General features: G+C 30.0%; 1 protein-coding gene across 1 annotated transcript; it reads right to left on the reverse strand.

Annotated features, from left to right (window-relative positions):
- Nucleotides 1-8,894: 8,894 nt before the first annotated feature.
- LOC106691539 (probable peptidoglycan muropeptide transporter SLC46) lies at nt 8,895-18,834 on the reverse strand. The gene is made up of 11 exons (XM_067045443.1): nt 18,797-18,834; nt 17,512-17,762; nt 16,080-16,254; nt 15,475-15,663; nt 14,044-14,307; nt 12,924-13,025; nt 11,816-11,953; nt 10,817-10,900; nt 9,681-9,840; nt 9,115-9,193; nt 8,895-9,029 (listed from the first exon to the last, which is right to left on the reverse strand). The coding sequence occupies exons 2-10, from the start codon at nt 17,737-17,739 to the stop codon at nt 9,115-9,117; spliced, it is 1,419 nt and encodes a 472-aa protein (XP_066901544.1). The 5' UTR covers nt 17,740-17,762; nt 18,797-18,834; the 3' UTR covers nt 8,895-9,029.
- Between the last annotated feature and the right edge of the window lie 2,039 nt (nt 18,835-20,873).

A 20,873-nucleotide genomic window follows, 5' to 3' on the forward strand; every position in this document is an offset into this window, starting at 1 on the left:
GCTGGTATTAAGAAACTCCCAATCAGTTGCTGAGCATTCTGATGGGTTGGGTTGGAAATTTAAAATCATATCATTCCAAAAGGAAAGCCTCCAAATCCTTCGTTCGTATCGTTACTATCACTTATTATTGCAGGCAAATGCCAAAATAATGCCTCCAAAGATCATTTGTTCATAACTAATCGAAAGAAACATTCTACAAGATCCTTACTGTTCGATATCTCGTTTACAAGTTAGCGTCAATCGGATTTTTTTTATGACCCCCTTCCTGGTCATTTCTGATATACGGGGAGGGGGTTATCTAGAGATAACCAACCTATTCTAACTATGATGGGGGTCAAGTTTTCATTTCGTGGAAACACCACAGGAAAAAAGTCGACCCCCAGGCTGGATCCGAACCAGCTCCGCAGCAGTTCGCAAATTGCAAAGACCTGAGACTCAACTACCTGTGCTACGGCCAGCACCGCGTCAATTTTGACTGACAGTAGGGGTATTCATGATCTTTGGTTTAACATGTTAAAGCGTGTTAAATGGAAAAACTCATGTTAAATCGAAAAAAATTGCCTTCTTTTACCGTGGTAAAACGAAATAACATTTAACATGGCTGAGAGTCTGTTACTTGGTCTGTTAAATGGTGAATGACGTCACACAATAGACCAGTTGAGATCGTCGCCATTTTTGTTGTTGTGACAGCTCAGTTCTTTCGTGTGTTTGTGGTATTCATATCCCTGTTATTAAACCAGAATGGATAATTTTAATGGAACTGCATATCTGAATGATAGAACATGGAGAATACTTTCAATACAGTTGTCAATTATCTCATCTTCATTCTCTTCCTCACAAGTTTGAAGATCAATAAGACACTTATAAGCTAAACTTTCACACAAATTCCACTTTTCACTCACTCTAGGCATGTTGTAATAAATTACTTAAATCAAAACTGAAGTAAACAATAACATGAGGCTCTGGAAGGAAGGTTATAAACATAAAGGCTTATAAAACAAGTTGCTGAGAAAATCCACTAGGGGCTCTTATGCATTTAACGTTTAACATGACTTCAAATAGGGCTGCTCACAATTCTATAGTTATAACATTTAACATGGTAAAACATTTTACATTTAACACATCATGAATACCCCTAGTGTAAACGTCTTCGTGATAGAATATGTCTGTCTTTGACTCGAAATACAGTGGGTCCCTTACTCTTACAGAAAGTATTGTTCTAAATCACCAACAGTTTTCTAGATTGATTGATATATATGGTTACTGTTCCTATGGGTCATACCGGGATATGATAACATCCCAAAGCCCCAAAAAACTCTATCTAATACAAAATCAGACTGGTAGCATTTAAACAAGTGATACTACTAATAACTACGATAACCTTAGATTTTAACAAACATATGTTTTAGCAGGTACTGTTACATAACATAATATCAGTGATGTCTGAATTTTAATTGTATGTAAATATTAATTATTTATAAATAATAGTATATCAAACCAATATTTTATATTTATTATTTTATCGTCAAGAGCTGTTACCTAGACCGGTACACCATTACCTGAACGAAAGTATTCCTGGCATTCCTAAGCCTAGCGTATCTAAAGGGCCTCCCTTTCTCCTCGCGTTGAAGGGCTTTATTCAACAGTTCTGTCAACAGATGGCGCCAATAACAGCTACTATAACTTTCTCACATGACTGCAGTGAAAGAACTTTAGACCATTGAGTGTCAAGAGAATAACTATACGATTTTCAAAGATTAAAAAAAAAAAATGTTAAAGAAACAGTAAACTATCTATCTGGGTACATTAAAAACTCTACAAGAAAAACTGGACTTTCCAATCAGTAATAAAGTGAGCATATGCCAATTCAGTTTCCCGATGCATTTTAGATAAAATTTAACTACTAATCCCCAAATTAAGCGTTAATTAATTTAATCGTTTGTTATCGATATACGTTTATCGATTACGAATGGACTACCTCAATAGATTGTCAGTCACAATGACAGTTTTCTTAAAAAGCCAAACTGACTTGATTGATTTGAAGACCACTGCAGTATTAATCCAACTGACACTTGTAAATGACTTGCGGCTAGCGCCCTTAATCATCCTCAACTGGCTTCTAATACCAGTGACTCTGTTGAGAGACAAGAGCCACCAGGATCCACCACAGTCCTGCTTCTGCTTTCACAAGGTGTTTTCCAGGCTAATTGGAATTAAGAATTAATAAGTTTAAAATGTTATTTTGTTTCAAGTTTATTTTTTCTTATTTTGTGATAATTTAATTTATATCTCTGCAAATATAGTGTGAATGCGCTCTTTGAACCTTATTACCATTTTCAGTAAATATATGACAGAATGTAATATAATACAATTAAATACCTCTCTTACTACAACTTGTAAATAAGTTATCGAACAGTAAGGATCTTCTGCAATGTTTCTTTCGATTCGTACTAAGCAAAAAGCTTGTTTGGCCATTATTTGTCTGCTGTACGTTGCCAGCAGAACAAATAGAGCTAGATGCTTTCTATGTAGTGGCCGGTTCCAAGGAATTCAACAGGTTGTTTCTCAATACCCCAGAAGAACGGACACCCAACGTGTTGACTCCTGATGTTTATCAGGACACTCCTCAGAAAAACCGCTCTGAAAAAGTTTTTCTGACGGTTTTTAACACATCAGATTTTATATGTAATAATGGTATGAGAGCAAAAAATCCATATTCTACGAAATAAAAAAATATTGAAAATGGAAGAAAAACCCCTTCAGATATTTCTCGAATAATACTACGAAACGATTGTAGGAAGATCGTCCGGAAGGCAGCCGACAAAAATAACAGGAAAACTATTTATTTGTAACCGATGTTCCATCCCACTTTACAGTGCTTCATCAGGTCTGTGTCCTTAAAGATGAGTGTCCCGGGCACCATTTTGGTACCTTTCTTCATCAACACTCTTACAATCATCTATTAATAATCTTGCAATACCATAAAGTGTATTCGGTGATACAAATGCAGTGAAATGAATTGATCTTAATGGATACCTCTGTATAACGTGATTTCCTCTTTTATTAAAGTGCCGGCCAACAAGGTACTTATTGAATGCAATTGAACCAAACGTCCAATGTCCGTCACTAATTTTATCGCCAATCAGCACTTTTCACTACTCTATTAAGGATACATGTCAAAATATGAATATTAACACACTTGCTATTCCATAAGAACATTTTGTGGTCAATGTTCAATGATTATTTTGTAAAAAAACTTTGTGAAATTAAAATGTTTTTATTCAAAATATATACCCTAATTTTTTATATATTTTTTCCAATGTGTTATCAACTTTTCAATCCCAAAACTGAAAAATTCAGGGTTTTGTAAACAGATGAAGTCAGAAAATGGATTCTGAACTGAGAATCATTTTCAAAAATTTTACCTTAAAGGAAGTTGTCCAAATTTTTGTACATATGGAAATCTTTTGGAGATAAGTCTAGCGAATAAAGTGGGTGTGAAAGGACTTTGTATAGTTTTTTCACTATCTGTCGTGAAACATGAAGTTTGGCTTTGTCGTATAATAGATTTATATATTCCTTCCGAATAACCAATGCAGGTTGTATTTTCGATACATTATGTCAATTTCGCTGCAGTACGATGTGGATGTGATGGTGTGGCCTCTGGATAAAAAGGAGAAATGAATTATTCCTGCAATCGACCACCTCACAGAAACCAATAATTGTTTATGCAAATTTGGTTTTGGCATGTGTCCTGGTCTTTCGTTGATATTTGAGCACTGACCTGACCAACGCCTGTTGCCATATACAATCCACTTTTCACAACACGTGATTATCCTTTCGAGAAAATGCTCGTGTTTTGCCTAGTAAGCAGTGAAACGCACGGGTCATAACGCTTCAGCTGCTACCGCTCATTAAGTTCACGAGGTAGCCATAGATCTATCTTTTTTACTTAGCCAATAGTCTTCAAGTGTCGATCCACTTGTATTCAGATGTGATGCAAGTCCTTCAAATGTTCTTTCAAAGTAAGCCTAAGTTCATCGTCAATTGCTGGTAGAAGTCTTTCTCTGTGTTGGTTATCCAAACAATTTTTCAACACCCTTCCCCGAACGCCGTGGTAATGCTTCTTGCAACTTGGGCTGTCGAATGTCCAAGTTTAAACTAAAAAAAATCATCTGCGTGTTTCCATGGCCATATTTGATTGCATACTAAACACTGTAGAATAAATTAGAATGATTGTAAATATTATGAAAAAAATGAGGATTAATAACGGTTCATTATTATCAGTTAATATAAACGAAGTAAACAACAAAAGTCCATTAATCCCACTTGGAATTTCTAAGATAATAAAAACGGACACTTCATATGAAATGAACCAATAGAACCATTTGGAAAGAATTTCTCAAATATGAAAAAAATATATAAGTATCCAGCAAAACGATGGTTAAGACGATATTCTTGAAAGACGTCTTCTCTTTTTATTAATAGTATACAAATCGTATTCTGTAATAAATAAACGATTCAATTATTTTGTTTTTTGTTTCTTTTTATATTAACCCCTTCCAAGTGGAAACCTGCGTATAACGGTCAAAACCATCTTCCCCGTGAGAGTCTTTTATACTTAATATGTAAACAGTTATCAGAAGCAACAATATCCTGGGCAGAGGATTCAGGACCAGAAAAAATGTTAACGAGTGTCTTCGTCCTTGAAGGCGGGAAATGCCTGAGGAGGAGCCGAACATTGCCGAGCGGTAGTTGAGGCTGTCGGCTCCAGGTAGCAGCACTCTGCGCTATCGTCACCACGTGTTGTTGAAGCCACGTGGTCCGGTTATGGTTTCGTCGTTTTAGTTAATCCAATCAATTACTTAGCGGAATTAATTAATACTTTAAATGATTATTAATACAAGAATATTATTATTAAATCCATAATTTTATTAGAATAGTACCAGCAATTACTCTTAGATACGGCTGTTAAATATGTTACAAAATAATTGAATTCGTCAGTAAGCTTATTTTAAGTATTAAAATGACCACTGGAATTCAGTTTACAACAATTAGATTTAAATCAATTTTTTATTGTAATGTATAGATTCTACTGTAGACTAAGGTTGCTTTCTGACAACTCTACTAATTTTAGGACAGTCTATAAAGGGACAAACGTAGAGAACGAAACCCCTATCTACAGTAATATTTTTGGAACACGTACTTCCAAAATAAAACAAAAACTTTTTTGTCACATATGAAGTATATATACTTTATACACTTTTAGATACTTTATATTAATTAATAGCTTGACCATAAAGATTGGTATAAATAGCATACAGTATAATAATAATTACAAAAAAGGCTTAGCGAACCCGAAGGTTCAATACCAATACATACATCTGTCCAGTGACACCGCTCCAAACCCTAATCCACTAAATCAGTCTTAACTCAATCCTCCCATCTACGTCTCAGTCTACCCCTTCGACGTTTATGCGTTGGTTCAGTATTTTTGTATTTTACGCAATACGTTATTTTCAAAAAATTGAGGCTCTGTTCTTTCCTTAGAGTAAGAGGCCACGTTTCGCATCCGTAATGAACAGTGGGAAAGATAATAGTTTTGTAAATTCTAACTTCAATGTTTTTGGACAGAATGCACAAGCTAAGCATTTTCGAAATTGAAAAATAAACAAGCATTTCCTACCTTTAACCTCGCTTTTATTTCCTCATCAATTTCGTTTTTTCTAGTTACCATAGAACCTAAATACTTAAACCTACATACCTGTTCAACAGTATTTCCTCTTATAGAGAGAAATTTTTTATTCACCCATGCTGCCCAAATACATTGGGTAGCTATAACATAACACACAGCCACACAGCCAACACACAGCCCATCAATCCATAATTGAACAATGTACACTATACTACATTAACATTTTCCATTTGTCAAACAATAATTATAAATAAACTAAATACAATACACTTCAAATACATTTTTTTTCCTATATACATATATTTATTTTCCTGCTCGTACAAAGTGAAATAACAATTTACCAATTCATCCAATACATTATCCCCCTGTTTCACTCCTTGTACCTCTCCTCTCCAGCGATCCGCAACCACCGTTTGATGAATTAAACAGTATACAAATATTTTTTTAACCCATGAAATCCCTCAAAAAAATAGGAAACATTTGATTTTTTCTTTGCTGTTGGTGTCTTTATTGACATACAAAAAGGTTAGAAAAATCTCTTGAATTTTTAGTAACTTGGGTTCATCTTTAACCAAATGGAGGCCTTCGACTACTTTAAGATATGGACCCATTTAAATTATTTTCTCAACAACTTTGGATAATAAATTAAACGGTAGATAAAATCATTAATTTATTTATGAACGGATAATTAACAAACATTAAAAAGAAAAAAAATGCATTTACAAGTCATGCTATTCTTAATTTTTAATTAGTAAAATCTTTAGCTAGTTCTTAAAAGTCTTTTAATTTAGATACAATAGTTTCTGTCCGGAAGAAACTGCAATCTTTCTTGAAGTAACGTTACTTCTCAGTTCACTCTTGATTTGTATTAACTTAAGGATCACAAATATAGGGTGTTCTGCGTACTAAAGATGACACAGATCTGGACAACTATTGCAGGGCTATTGTTTTCCATCTTTGTAAAGAGGAGACACAACTTCTAAAAACACACTGCGCCATTGTAAACATTGACAGCTAGACAAACTTAAAACAGGCTGTTTAATTGGTTGAAAAAATGGCCAAAAATTGTCACTCAATGGTCTATTTGTGATGCTATAACCATAATATTTTTTTAATAATTAATTAATTTTTATTTATTTTTTAATGTTTACTTAATTATTAATTTAAATTTGATTATAATAAGAGGAGAAACCGCAGCAGACCTGCTTTCCAGAACAATTCGCTTTATTAAAAGGCTCTAATTGGAAAGCTCTTAGAAACTATGTAGAGCAAGAGACACTGAAAAGAGCTCAATTGGTTAATATTTGAGGAATTAATGCCATATCACATTTTGATATCATTGCTTTGTTTTTTTTTCTTCTCATAAATATAATACTGTTATTTTAAATTATTGACTGGTTAAAATCATTGTTTTCAAGCTATACAACATATTTTTAAGTTTTGTTATTTATGGGTTTAGTTAAAATTCCAAACTGACTTCGACAGAGGGTTTTTCCATTGTCTATGTGGTTTTTAATTGTTGTCTAGAACCATTTTTTGTATGTTTTTTAATAAAAATATTTTAAATATAGCAAGAGGAGAAGATGGTCGGGGATGTAGTCAGTAAAGATATATAAATAGGCATAAGTCATTTATTTGTCCAAATATTTCGGCATGAATTTCAGGCCTTCATTAGAGCTGAAAAACATAACAAGATTACCTTAATTCAGAGAAAAATAAAATAATAACAAGCCTGAAAATATACACACCAATACATTAAGTAGATAGCAGTTAATATTAATAGATGATAAAATATAATATTTTATCATATTTACATGAGCCCTGTCTGATTTTTAATAATTTTATTATTATTTATTTTTAATAATTCTTATCTATATAATATTATATTTTATCTTCTATTAGTATCAAATGCTATCTACTTAATTTATTGTTATGAATATTTCCAATTTTTTTTTTTTATTATTTTTTTTTTTCTATAAATAAGGTTGTTATCTCGTTTAGTTTTTCACCCCTGATGAAGCCTTGTAATTCAGGTAACTCAAATAAATAAGTTTTGCTCATTTGTGTATTTTTACTCACCAAACCCAAAACTAACCATCTTCTCCTCGTATCAATCTACAGTCAAATAATAACTCCTCAGTAATAAAAATCTTTATTTTGGCATATCAAAGCTCAACTTAATAGATACTATCCATTACCCATTTGTTCATTACAGATTTAAGAGTTGGAAAATGCCTGCAAAAGAGGTGTCCTGAAGGTAGGTGAAAGACAGAAGTTGTGCTCTGGCTACCAGGAGGTACCTTAATAGCAGTACTTTAACAACTGTATGCCATATACGGGGGCACCTTGTATATTTAGTCAGAATTTCCATCAACACCAATACACTTTTACCAACAAACAACTAGCTTATTAATCCCAGCCAGAGAGGTTTTTGGGTTTCTACAAATAAAAAATATACTTCTGAAAAACATTTTTTATATAAATCCAGTTTTGAAAGCTTTTCTGCCATAAAAAGTTTTTCAGGGGCTCAAAAAGTGGAAGTCAATAGGGTGAGGCAAATAGGGATTTTGTATGGAGTTTGATGAAGGATTTCGTAATCCAAATTGGGCAAACATCACAGCCTTTTTTTCTTTTTTTTTTTTATATAGGAAGAAGATAGTTGAGCATATGAAGTAGATTGGAGGAAGTTGGTACAGAACACCATTCCCATCAGCCCTGCAAAGTGGAGCAAAACGTTGGTTAACAGTAAATAGCTTTTGTTACTATTTTGAAGCCTTTATTTACCGCCACCCGGACTATCTTCCTCCAATATTTTTTTTTTGTTTATGCTGTGCCACCCTATTCTAACCATGGTGGGGGGTCAAGTTTTTTTGTGGAACCACCACTGAAATAAAAGTCAACCCTCCAGACCATATTCGAAACGGTGTTTTAACTCGCTCCGCTACAAACGGCCCTAAAGACTTGGTTGGCATTCATTTAAGTCTATAAGACAACAAAATCAAATTGTCAATTACAGAATGGCATCCATAACCTTCTCTGTCTTCCAACTCAAAATCTCCTCTGTGAAACTTTTGAAACCAACGCAGCACTGTGCAGTTGTTAATGGTCCACCAACTCCACTATTCATTTATAATATGAGCAGTTTGCACAGTGATGCATCCTAAATTAAATTTGTTAAAAGAGATAGAACTGACAAAAGTGCACAAAAAAAAATTAATATTTTACTGTCATATCATTATTTTGGTAAAATGGTTTCCCAAAACTATTATTCTAAGAACAAAAAATCACAGAATAAAGTTAATCTTGAATTTAATCCCTTTCTTTGGATCAGTACCTAAAAGAAAATAATTAATTGATTTTTAACCAACTACAATATTATTTCAAATGATATATTGTTGATACAATGAGAAATATTGTACCTATTGCTGAATATCTCTCTCTTCTAAGTATTCTTGTGCTTCAGTGATATTTTTTCCATGCAGCTTGGCATTGATAAAACTGTAATAAGGCAATTAGTTATAAATAAAAAATAAAAAAATGTTAATAGTTTTACAATAAATAGTAGTGAGTGTAGTGTAGTGTAGTGTAGTGTAGTGTAGTGTAGTGTAGTGTAGTGTAGTGTAGTGTAGTGTAGTGTACAGTGTAATGTAGTGTAGTGTAGTGCAGTGTAGTGTAGTGTAGTACAGTGCAGTGCAGTACAGTTCAGTGCAGTGCAGTGCAGTGCAGTACAGTACAGTACAGTACAGTACAGTACAAAGATTATTTTTGATTTAATTGAATCATATTACACCATAGGATATTTTTAACTTTAATCTTTTTGTGATTATTATGACTGAACAAAAGATACATTAATTTAAATAATATCTCAGAATGAAGTAATCAACCAATTACCCTTTTTTTTTTTTTTTCTTTAATTGTAGAAGTAAATTAATTCACATATTTCTTTATTATTTGAATAATAATATTCTAAAATTATGAAACTTACAGTGCTATAAGAAATACGATTGTCTGGCTAACCACGACCACAAGGTAAAATGCTTCAGGGAATGGAGTGTTTATCGTATGTATGTAGACCTGGGAGAAAACATAACCAGAAAACAATGGTGGTGTTGTATCACTTATTGATAGCAATGCAAATGCTTTTCCTAAAACAGAAAATAAATGTTATATCACTGAAGAACTTAATAGTTCATATCAAAACTTAATTAAAGTGATTACCAGAAATTACAATCAATTTTTTTATTTATAAAGAATTTAATGATATTTGGAAATGATAAAAAATATTCGAGTATAATGTAAAATGATACAGTCCTATGATAACCCTTGAACCACAAATTATTTGAGGTACCTAATTCTTGACCTTACAGTATGCTCGGGAGACAGTGGGTTCATTACAGTACTCCAAGGTCCCTAACTGATGCCAAATGCTCCTGGTAAAACCCACTGCACTGATTTTCTTTAATGTGATGCTCATATTTTTTCATAGGTCATTTTAGTACAGGAATTCAGAACTGCAACTGCTAAGCTATAACAGAGGAAGACATTTCCCATTGAGTGGTATGAGGCTACCATATACTCTAAGGAGACATCCAAGCATTCTAATCCCCTTACAAACCTTGTATAACAAAATTCATGATCTTTTCAGGGATCCTGTTTAAAAGACTTCTACCCTTTACTTGGAGGGAAATAGGCTGCTATTAAGAATAGAAGTCTACCACCAATCAAATGTTCTTTCTTAGAATTTTACTGGAAAAGGCGAGGGAATTCAGGGTCAACATTCACCATTTATTCCTAGATTTTAAAGCCATCTTTGACAGCATTTCAAGAGAGGAACTCTATGAGGGAATGCTAGAGTTTAAGAAAAACTTGACAGTTGAACTTGATCCTGATCAAATGACCTCCTTGTAAAACCGATGGTCAAGAAATAGTACATCGTTACTAAACAATCCCAAGACCCTTCATGAACTGTAAGAGATACCGATTTATTAATTCTTCATTTCATTTTTTACCAAAACTAAGTTAGCATTTGAAAAATTATAGTATATTTTAATTAATAGTTAATGGATAACAACATAGAAGCAGTTAATTGTTTTTAAAATAAATATATTGAAGTAATGTTACCTCTTTCAGATTGCGGAACTAGTTTGGAAGTTATCGACCTCAGTACAGCTGCAACTACTGGACCCAAAGTAGCAACTGCAGCTCCTAAAAGATAATTTTTAATTCAAAACTCTCAGAAAATTTTTTTTTTTAGAGAAATTCATAAAATTTAATTTATACCTTTTTTTATCAAAAATGGCTCAAATGATTTGATTAAATTCAGCATATCAACATACAACCAAGTAGTTTTTTATATAAACTACATCTTATCCTCATTGGAACAGTTTTACAGTGCTAAAATGCTGAATATTTAAATATCTTTAATTTTATTTAATTGAAAATAAAATTAAAGATCCACCTTTTATTGCTAGTTGTAATGTACTATGGATAAATACAAAATATGAAAGAATTTTTTAATTAACTTAAGGACAAAATACTACATGGAACACGCCCGAGGGGCCGCCCAGCGGATGGTGTTGAAGAGGATTTGAGGACTCTGCTCGGAGTGAGGAATTGGAGAGCAGCTGCTCTTAACAGATTAAACTGATGGAAACTGCTTGAGGAGACCAAGACCCAATAATGGGTTGTCATGCCGATTGAATAAGAAGTACAAAATAAATCTTTTCGCCTTTCCATAGTTGTTATAACAACAGTTTGAATTTATTTTCAGTTACCTATTTATGCAATATATAAGAAGGGAAAGTATTTTCATTGAATAATAAAAAGATAGCTGTTTTGAAAAGTATTAAGTATTAATTTCATTTCAAAGTAGGGTTGTAAAAGTTTGTACTGAAAGTTTTGTGATGCGCTTACCACATTTTTAAAACTGATCAAGCACTTTAAAAATGGTAATCAATTGAAGACCAATCAATGAATAGCAATAGAAAAGCTTTTCTGATCAAGGGATGTAACATGTTTGTCAGTTAAGTTCACTATTTTTTCTTTTGAGCAAAGTCTTATTTTATTTTTCAGTAAATCAAAATAGAAATAAAATATGGATATTACATAAAAATGTATTACCAACATAATACCATTCAGGTGCCTCAGTGATGATGAAGATTATTCTTGCAGAAATATGACTAGTCGCTCCAATCATCATAATAACAGTGTCCCTTATGTGAAAACATTTCTGAAGGAGTGGAATGCCGACCAGTAACCCTTAAAAAAAATAATGAAGCATTCAAAAATTTAACAATTAAAATTGATTTACAAATGAAAATGGTTCATAATATCAGCATACATATGCATATATATAAATGTATTAATCCAATTTTAGCTTCCAACTAATACTGAAAAGTATCAGTTCGGGATTTGTCCATCTCTTGAGCTTGTCGAAGTCAACAGTTTTGGTCTAATTAAAGCAGTAATGATGTTATGTGTACATACATTTAAAAAAATTACATTATGTAAGTTATAACCTACTTTATTATTATTTATGCTTTACTTGATAGCTTCAACTGGCTAAGATTCTAGGGATATTGTTTTCAGTTTCTTTTTCTGGAAATTATCATTTTTCTATTGCTTATACTATCTACATTTATCTATAGTTATCTACATTTCAAATTTAATGGTTTGTCATGTAAAAAAATATATATACCTATGAGATGAGCCATTGCTGAAATATTTTGTATTCAGAAAGGAGTTTTCATAAAACTGAAAATAATTTATGAAATCTGTAAAACTTGGTATCAACACTACAATCCCTCAAAATGCCATCAAAATCAGGTTAGTGGTTCGATCAGTTATACCTAAACACAAATTTGACAACAGACAGAGAACAAAGTTTGTTTCTTGATGTCTCAAATGGATAATGTGAGTAAAAAGTTGTTATAGAAAATAGGTTTTATTATTTTGGTTTGTACATTAAACGGTAGATGGCGAAACAATGATACAGCTGAGAAAAAAGAACAGGCATGCTGCTTTGTTCTAGGACTGTCTGTCGTGGCATCTGTTTATGAAAACACACTCTTGTTGTCTTTATTTATAAAACCCTCCCTACTTTCCACAACAAAAGTTTCCATTTTGAGAATATAAATATTTATTATTTACTGCATTCATTCAAAGCTTCCCTTGGTAGTGAGGAAGCAAAATGGTTAGAAGATATTAACAAATGTTAGTTTAAACTTACCTAAAATGAATGATGCTGTCTGAAAAGTTCTGAAATTACTGTAATTTTTCACAGTCCAATTGAATTTTAGCTGGGTATAGAGTTGTATCATGCGGCTTTCATCTATAAAATAAGGTTAAGTACAAATTTTATAAAATGTTCAGAGCCAGAGATGGACAAAAAATAGCTTTAGTTGTAAATACTAGCTAAAATTGCAATGGATATCATGCTTATTCATTAATAAATAAATATTGTATCCATGACAATATTAGCTCTTTCTATAGCTAATTTTTGTTCAACTCTGTCCAGAGCAATCAGAAGATAATGATAATGCTTTGTGAAACTAGAAATCTGATGCCTATGAAACCAAAGCATGTTCCGTACAATGGGGTGCATAGAAAAAAATGTCCACTATCCAACAAACAGTTTATATTTTTATTTCTTTAACATTATACCAATTAATGATCAAAATATAGGCCATTATAATTAATTGTTGTTCACTAACCTCCAAATTTAGTAAACCTTATCATTATATTTTTTTAATCAACTGCTTTATTAGTAAGATATTGCAACCAAAATTTTTTTATTATTGTTATAAATTTTTTTTTTATTAATGTTATTTCAAAGTAACAAAAGGTTTAAACATTTAGGGTCAGCAATAAACAGAAAATATTAAGGGAGGAACAGTACCTGAAGGTTTTTGAAAATAAAATGTTGCATAAAATAATCAGAATGAAGAAGGATGAATTAACTGGAGAATGTAGATAACCCCAACTCATGTGAACTAGATCCAGTAAATATAATTCTGTTTATAGCATTAGAGCGAATAACATGGACTTTGTATGAAGTTGTAGAACATAGTAACAAATTTATTCTTAAAAAATTAATAAATACTGATCTGATGGGTAAACGTCTGAGGGGTTAACCAAAGAGTAGGTGAGAGGATTGCATCAAAACTGATTTTGTTGATTTGGGTTTGGATAGGCATCATTGGGTAGATATGTGTAGAGATTGGTGATATTGATATCAAACCTTGACGTTCGTTACATATTTGATTATTATAATGTTACTTCAAACACTGGTATTTCAAATGATATACACCACTGTTACAAGCAGTAAAATACAAATTTTTATAACTTACCCCTTTGTAAAGTAAAAAGGGCCATCCCAATGAGACATAGAATAAATATCATCCTCCTCCCTTCCTTCCTTTTTACTAACAATATCTTTAACGTATCAACAATATGGCCGAGCGTGCAGGCTCTATCTCCATCTTTTGGAGGATCCCTTGTTCTCCAAGGTATTACCAATAATGTATACAATATAGCTATTGACAAGATGGCACAATTGATAAGGAACATTCCTTTGAAGGAAATCTTCAAAGGTCCATTATATAAATAGGAGCCTGCAAAAGTAATATTAACTCTTATAAACATTATTTATTTACAATAATTAGATAATATTATATACTACAATGGATATCATATTATCTATATATAACAAATATAATGTAATATTGATCATAATGCTGTCCCACATTAGACTGTCAGTAATGTAAATACAAATATTGGCTTGCTAAATTAAGAGTTTATATCTATATACATAAGAGGTGGCTAAAAATCAGAGTGAAATGATGTAAGTGACCTTTCATTTGAGGTGAGGTCATAAATAAATCTAAAAGAGCTGTTGAAAGAAAAAAACAGACTTAGTCACCTGTATGCCAGCATTTTGGACGTTTTAAATATTTTACAACCTCTAAACTCGTATTTGTTGATTTTACCATGATATGTCATTTTCAGATGTTTAAAATAAATAAAAAATTATTTCTAAACTAGCTGAATCAATTTGTAATTAATATTTTTGATACTAGATCATCATAAGATAAAAGAATGTGTAGAGGAAAAACAAGGACCAACACTTTTAATTAAATAAACACTAAAAAAATTGAAAATGGACTTGGTGGTTTTGGAAAGCAATGCCTCAATTATCACAATATTTATTAAGACATTGAAGTGAAAAAAACTTCCATTTAGAATATTATTTATATTCTATATTTGCTTTACTACGTTTTGGGTTTCCCCATCTTCAAGTACTAATATTCCTCCTTTTGTTAAGTGCATTTATTATTTATTTTTGAAATATTGTCACATTAATTAAAATTTACCCCATTAATAATAAAATTTGTTTAAACAATGTTGTTCAGACTTACACCACTTTGACTTTAACCTCCTTCATATATTTATCATATATCATGTCATACATTTTAGATAATATAATATACAATCAAAATAATTTAATTCACTAATGAAAGTTTTTTTTTTGAAGTTTTTTATATTGTGAAACTTCTTCCTTCTTTATCAGTCTTTATTGCTGTTATCATATAAACTCAATGTTTTGGGGCTATCTGTATTCTTGAGCTATCTGAAATTAGTTTTACATTTCTTGCAATGTTAATCTGTTTTTTTGTGCTTTTACATAATAAATTTTTTTATAAACCTTTTTTTTATAGTTTCCTTGTTATTTAATCTGTATAAATAAATTTTGTTAATGATTATAATAAAGAAAGTCATACCAAGAGCTGTGCCAATCGGCATTGGTAACAAATAAGCCACTTCTAGCAGCGTTGTCCTAAGAGTTCTTTGATCTATAGGTGTTGTATCTGCGAGATATGCAAAGCAAGCCATGAAAATAGATAAGTTCATTCCAGTAAGAGCTGAAGGAAAACAGGCGGTGTAGAGTATTGCCTCCAGAGGCCACAACTCTGCAGAAAAATGTTTTACTATTTTCTTTATATCCTATAAATAATAAATTCATAAATCATTTTATGAAATAATTAAAAGATAATTAATAAAAAACATCTACTAAATATGAAGGTCAACATAGCTTCCTCACTATTTTTATCTTTTTTCTTTTTAAATTGCACTGCCATCTTGAGATCAAATACACTGGACTTTTTGTTAAACTGGCTATATCTCCTGAATGGTTTCAAAATTCTTCATATAGCCAACAAATAGCATGATATTTAATGTTTTGACACATCAAATTCAATTTTTATGAAAAATATGGAATCCACTTTTCAACACCTCATATGTCAGCAATGGATTAATACAGAAAGACTTTTGTAATAACGTAATAGATTTGGTTATCTAATAATAAACTAATAATGGTAATACTTACCAAATATATTATTGAGAAACAGAGCAAAATAATATATTAAACAACCAAAGAGGCCTAGAAGCAAGGGTAGTTTGCGACCAACACGGTCACTCCAACCACCAAGAATGAAGGCTAGAACCAATGGTATTGCATTAGATGTCACACCTTCATATTGGAAGAATTTAGAAACCTCAACCTAGAACGATAAAATATTGGGTTATACATATTATTATTATTATAGATATAATAATTGTAAATTCAGTGTACTAGAAAAATAGTTATTATTCAATGTTTACATTATTTTTGTTTAGGGTATTTTGGATATAAGTGAAAAATAAAAATCCATGTAAGGTTATTTTTATTTTTTCATTATTTTTAATTTATTTTTCAAAACACTAAATATGAAATTATATGTCTGTAAAGGCCTGCATTAGGCCTGTATGACCTGTATCAAGGCCTTGCACTTATAGGAGCTGAGCACAGAGAATAAAAAAGAATTTAAAATGAGTTGAAAGTTATGTCTTCCAGTTTCAGAAAAAAAAAATAGACATCTGTTCACAGATACGGCAAGATCATGATAATAGGATGGGATAAGGAAATAAATCTACAAGATTGATACTATAGTAGATAATATGTGGGCCTTGCAGAAAAGGTTTGGACTGGGCCTCACATCAGCTTTTATATTTGATCAAACCACTGCACAAATGGTAAAGGGGATAAAATAATTATAATGGTGATGATGATATTTGATCAAAAATAATTTTCAGAACAAGATCCAGTAGAAGCAGTTAGTGTTAATTTCTTTGGCCGAAATTCGATACAAACATTTCTTCAATACTCTAACATTTACTAACATATCTATTCAAAAAATATTTAGTTAATAAGAATAAGGAATATAAATGAATATTTAAATCAGGCGAAGATGGTTGAGAAGCAACAAGAAAGAACAAAAAATAAGATACAACTATAATGAATAAGAGGAATTAGAGAATGATTAAAAAATAAGTTATATATGCCAAAAGGCGTCAAAAAATATGAATATGAATGAGAAAATCTAGACAGTAAATATATGTAAAAAACATTTAATTTAAGTTAACGAAATATGTAAGTAAAATACTTGAATGAAATAAGTAAAAAATTATAAGCCAAAAGGAGTAATTTGTAAATATGACAATAATAAGATGTGAACGTAACTTAATAGGGTAAGGAAGAAAGAATAAGAAAAGAATAAAAAAGGAGAAGGGGTATAATAAGAAAGATGAAAAAATAAATAAAACGTGAAGAATATACCGATTTCATGCAGATTTCAAGCACAAGTATAGACATTGAAATAGAAGGGACTAACAGAACAAGTCAAGAATGCATTTACAAGTTACACTACTTAAATAGGTAAAAGGGGTGATAACAAATAATTTGAAATATAAAAGAACATAAAACATGAATATTTGAGTACCTGAACTTGTTTGTTGTAATTTTGATTAGCTTTGTCCATAATATGTTCACAAATATTTTTCGGAAATCCCAGATTAACCGTACAGGCCTTAAAAATAAAAAATTGTTCTCCGACAACAGACGTCATCATGTAGGCACTCATATACAAAAACATCACTGGCTCTACCCCTATTTTGGGAAATCTGTATTCGAATTTAACGTCTTCTTCTTGTTTATTTTCATTTACCATATTTTCTTCCTTGTTTTCAAAGCCTATTGACATAATATAAAGATGTTTAAATACTGCATACAAACCTTAATTTTTTAAGAATGAAATACAGAATAAAAAGCTATTTATTAATAGCCTACATTTTGACTCTCATTGGAGGTTTTCATTAGAGCCAAATAAAGAAGATAAAAAACAATGTAGTACTATTCTAGAAATAGAAGATGACATTCATGAACGATAAGATGAAATATAGAAAATTACATAAATATGGAAAGAGTAAATTAAATATTTAATGTGGAAGTACAGAATAATAAAAAAAAAAAAAAAGAAGAAGAAGAAGAAGAGTAATAGTTGATATAGTGATGAATCATAAGCAATGTCAAATTGGATGAGTATTTCCTGGAATTATATAATCTAAACATAATCAATTGCATAAAAAATAAACATTCTTATTTACTATGTATTATTAAAAAAGTCATTACTTACTACGAAACCTAAGCAACTATTTCATGTGCCTGACAAACCATTGGCTATACAAAGGACAAATTAAATTTTATCACCAAGAAATTTGATTTATGAGTAAGAAAAATTGAGAAGAAATTTCTTGAAAAGGTATCATTGTATTTAGTAATTTATTTTTTCTTATACCACAAATGTTGAAAATACAAAAAATGACCCTACTTTGTCTTTATAAAACAACTTTGGATTTTCTATTTTTAAATCTAATTGATTTTAGAGGGTATCATTAACATATTTGATGATACTATAGGGCATAATGAAATTTTAAACAGCTAGTTGAACTGAAATTGCATTCAATTAAAAATGAAAAGATAGTTTAAATGAACAAACTAATGTAATATCAATTTTTAATGAGTTTATTTTATTAAGATTTACAAATACACATTATGAAATAGCAAAAAACAAAGGTTTTAAATCCATCAAAATAAAGCAAAAACTACATGATACAAATTAAACACTCAAATTACTATTGATGATTCATAAAAAAAAAAATATATTAATAATAATTTATAAAAAAAACTATGAACAATCCCAAAGATAAGACTAAATACATACTAACTAGATCTTCCGCTCTTGTGCAAATCAATTTTACTTGTGCTCACTACCCAATGGGCAGCAAATTTAATCTCCCACTTATTCAGATTTAAAAAAGATAATATATCAAGAAAAATGTTATCATTTATTTTTGCAAGACAAAAAAAAAATTCAAAGAAGCAAAATAATTCAAAATTAATAGTTTTGAAGGAGTGGAAGCAAGAAATTCCACCATAACTAGTGTGATAAATTCATTCATATTTATTCAATATAAGTAATAAATATTTTTAAATACTTACTCTTATACTTAAAATATAATAGTTATTCTATTATTTAAATATTAGTAAAATATTTTTTTCAAACCTCAAAATGTTGATATTATGAAATGATGCTTCGTCTTAACACACTTAACACTCTTAGACACCTTTAGGTTTTATATTTTGAAATTTAAACTATTGATTTAAAGATATCATTAAAATATTTGATGATATTGGATATTCCTAAATTTTAAGCTGCTAGTTGAACTTAAATTAAAAATAAAAAGGCAATTTAAATGTTCAAGTTAATACAATAATAATTGAATTGATTTTATAAACATTTCTAAATATTAACATTATGATGACAAAAAAAAAAAGTTTTAACTAACTCAATATAATATTGGAATTATTTGTTGGCTACATGCAACTAATGAAGGAATATAGTTCGAGGGTTGGTTGCTCAAAATAGTGCAAAACCAAATATACATCAGCGTTTTGTCCCAGCTTGTATGGCTTATTTCAAGTTTTCTTATTTGTCACCACTTAGTCCTAATAAAGCCTTGCTATATGGGGCGAAGCATTGGATTATAATAAATAGTTTTTGTACTATCAAAGTACATATTAATGTATAAGTAAATATTGTATTGATACTTTTATACCTCTTATTAAACAAAATCAAAAAGTGTTCACTGTTACTATGAACAGAACATTTATATTAAACAATTACATTTTTAATATAAAAATATTAAAAAGATTGATTAATATTAACAATATAAAGAAATCATTGTTATATTAATAATATAGGAAAATGTGTATATTTTGTTAGTAAAACATTTATTTGATAAATATAAATTAAGAATTCTTTTAAAATATTCATTTTTTAGATGAATATCATTTATTTAATCAATTGGAAGTGAAGCGGATATTTTCGTTTTTTTATTTATAAATTTGAATATTTAAGCGTAAAGGTAATTTTTTAGCTGTTTGTGAAAAATTGTTACAATAATACAATTACAATAATTTTAAAAATAAAAACTAGATGATGATTTTTTTCTTTTAATGAACATAATCAAATAAGTGAAGTAATAATAGAACAAACAATATTGAAAGTTAGTTTAATCTACTTGCGAAGTGGAACATCAATTATAAGGAATTACTAGAAGAAGCCATCTCAACCAACTGTGAACTACAATCAAGACTACCACCAAGCATTCAATAACTATTATCATTTTTTTTTAATTTCATATGTTTTTAATATTTAAATTAAGTTTAGATTATATTTGTTAAATTTTAAATTATTTTAGTCTATATTAGAAATTGGATTTCATGTATAAATTACAAATGCTTTCTCCTACAGTTAGATATTCCAAACTTTTTTGAAAATAATTTTAAATATAAATGATTTTCAATTTAATTTTGTATTAATATTAATGAAGTAAAGTTTTTAAGTCAGATATGTTAATTATGTGAAGTAACCATATTAACAAGCAACACTTATAATTTAAATATTAAATAAAACAATTTGTTTTTAAATATAAAAATAACATCATATATATTTTGAAGTTTTAAATTAACTAAATAATTTAGTGGTTTTTTTTTTCTTGAAGTAGATGTAACAACTATTTTTTGGCCTAAATAGATTTTTCTAACAATCAAACTTGAGTTACAACATCTGGAATTTATATATATTTCTTTCTAGAAATACTTTTACCATATACTTATATAGTAAAGAAGCCGAAAGGGTAATGCTCTAGTAATTGAATTATGAATTGATTTTCGAGTTCTTATTAAAAAATATAGATTACTTCATTCTACATATGTATATACCTCTAATTTTGTATTCAT

Source organism: Halyomorpha halys, unplaced genomic scaffold (assembly GCF_000696795.3).
Source record: "Halyomorpha halys isolate HHAL.00 unplaced genomic scaffold, Hhal_1.1 Scaffold2473.1, whole genome shotgun sequence".
Classification (NCBI taxonomy): Eukaryota; Metazoa; Arthropoda; class Insecta; order Hemiptera; family Pentatomidae; genus Halyomorpha; species Halyomorpha halys.

Bases quoted from the DNA above. Each gene is read 5' to 3' on its own strand.
- LOC106691539 (XM_067045443.1), bottom strand. From the start codon at position 17,739: ATGGTAAATGAAAATAAACAAGAAGAAGACGTTAAATTCGAATACAGA. The intron at 13,026-14,043 runs GTAAGTTATAAA...CTTATTTTATAG, and splicing joins CCTTTTTACTTTACAAAGGG to ATGAAAGCCGCATGATACAA. The intron at 10,901-11,815 runs GTAATACATTTT...ATTATCTTTTAG, and splicing joins ACCTGAATGGTATTATGTTG to GAGCTGCAGTTGCTACTTTG.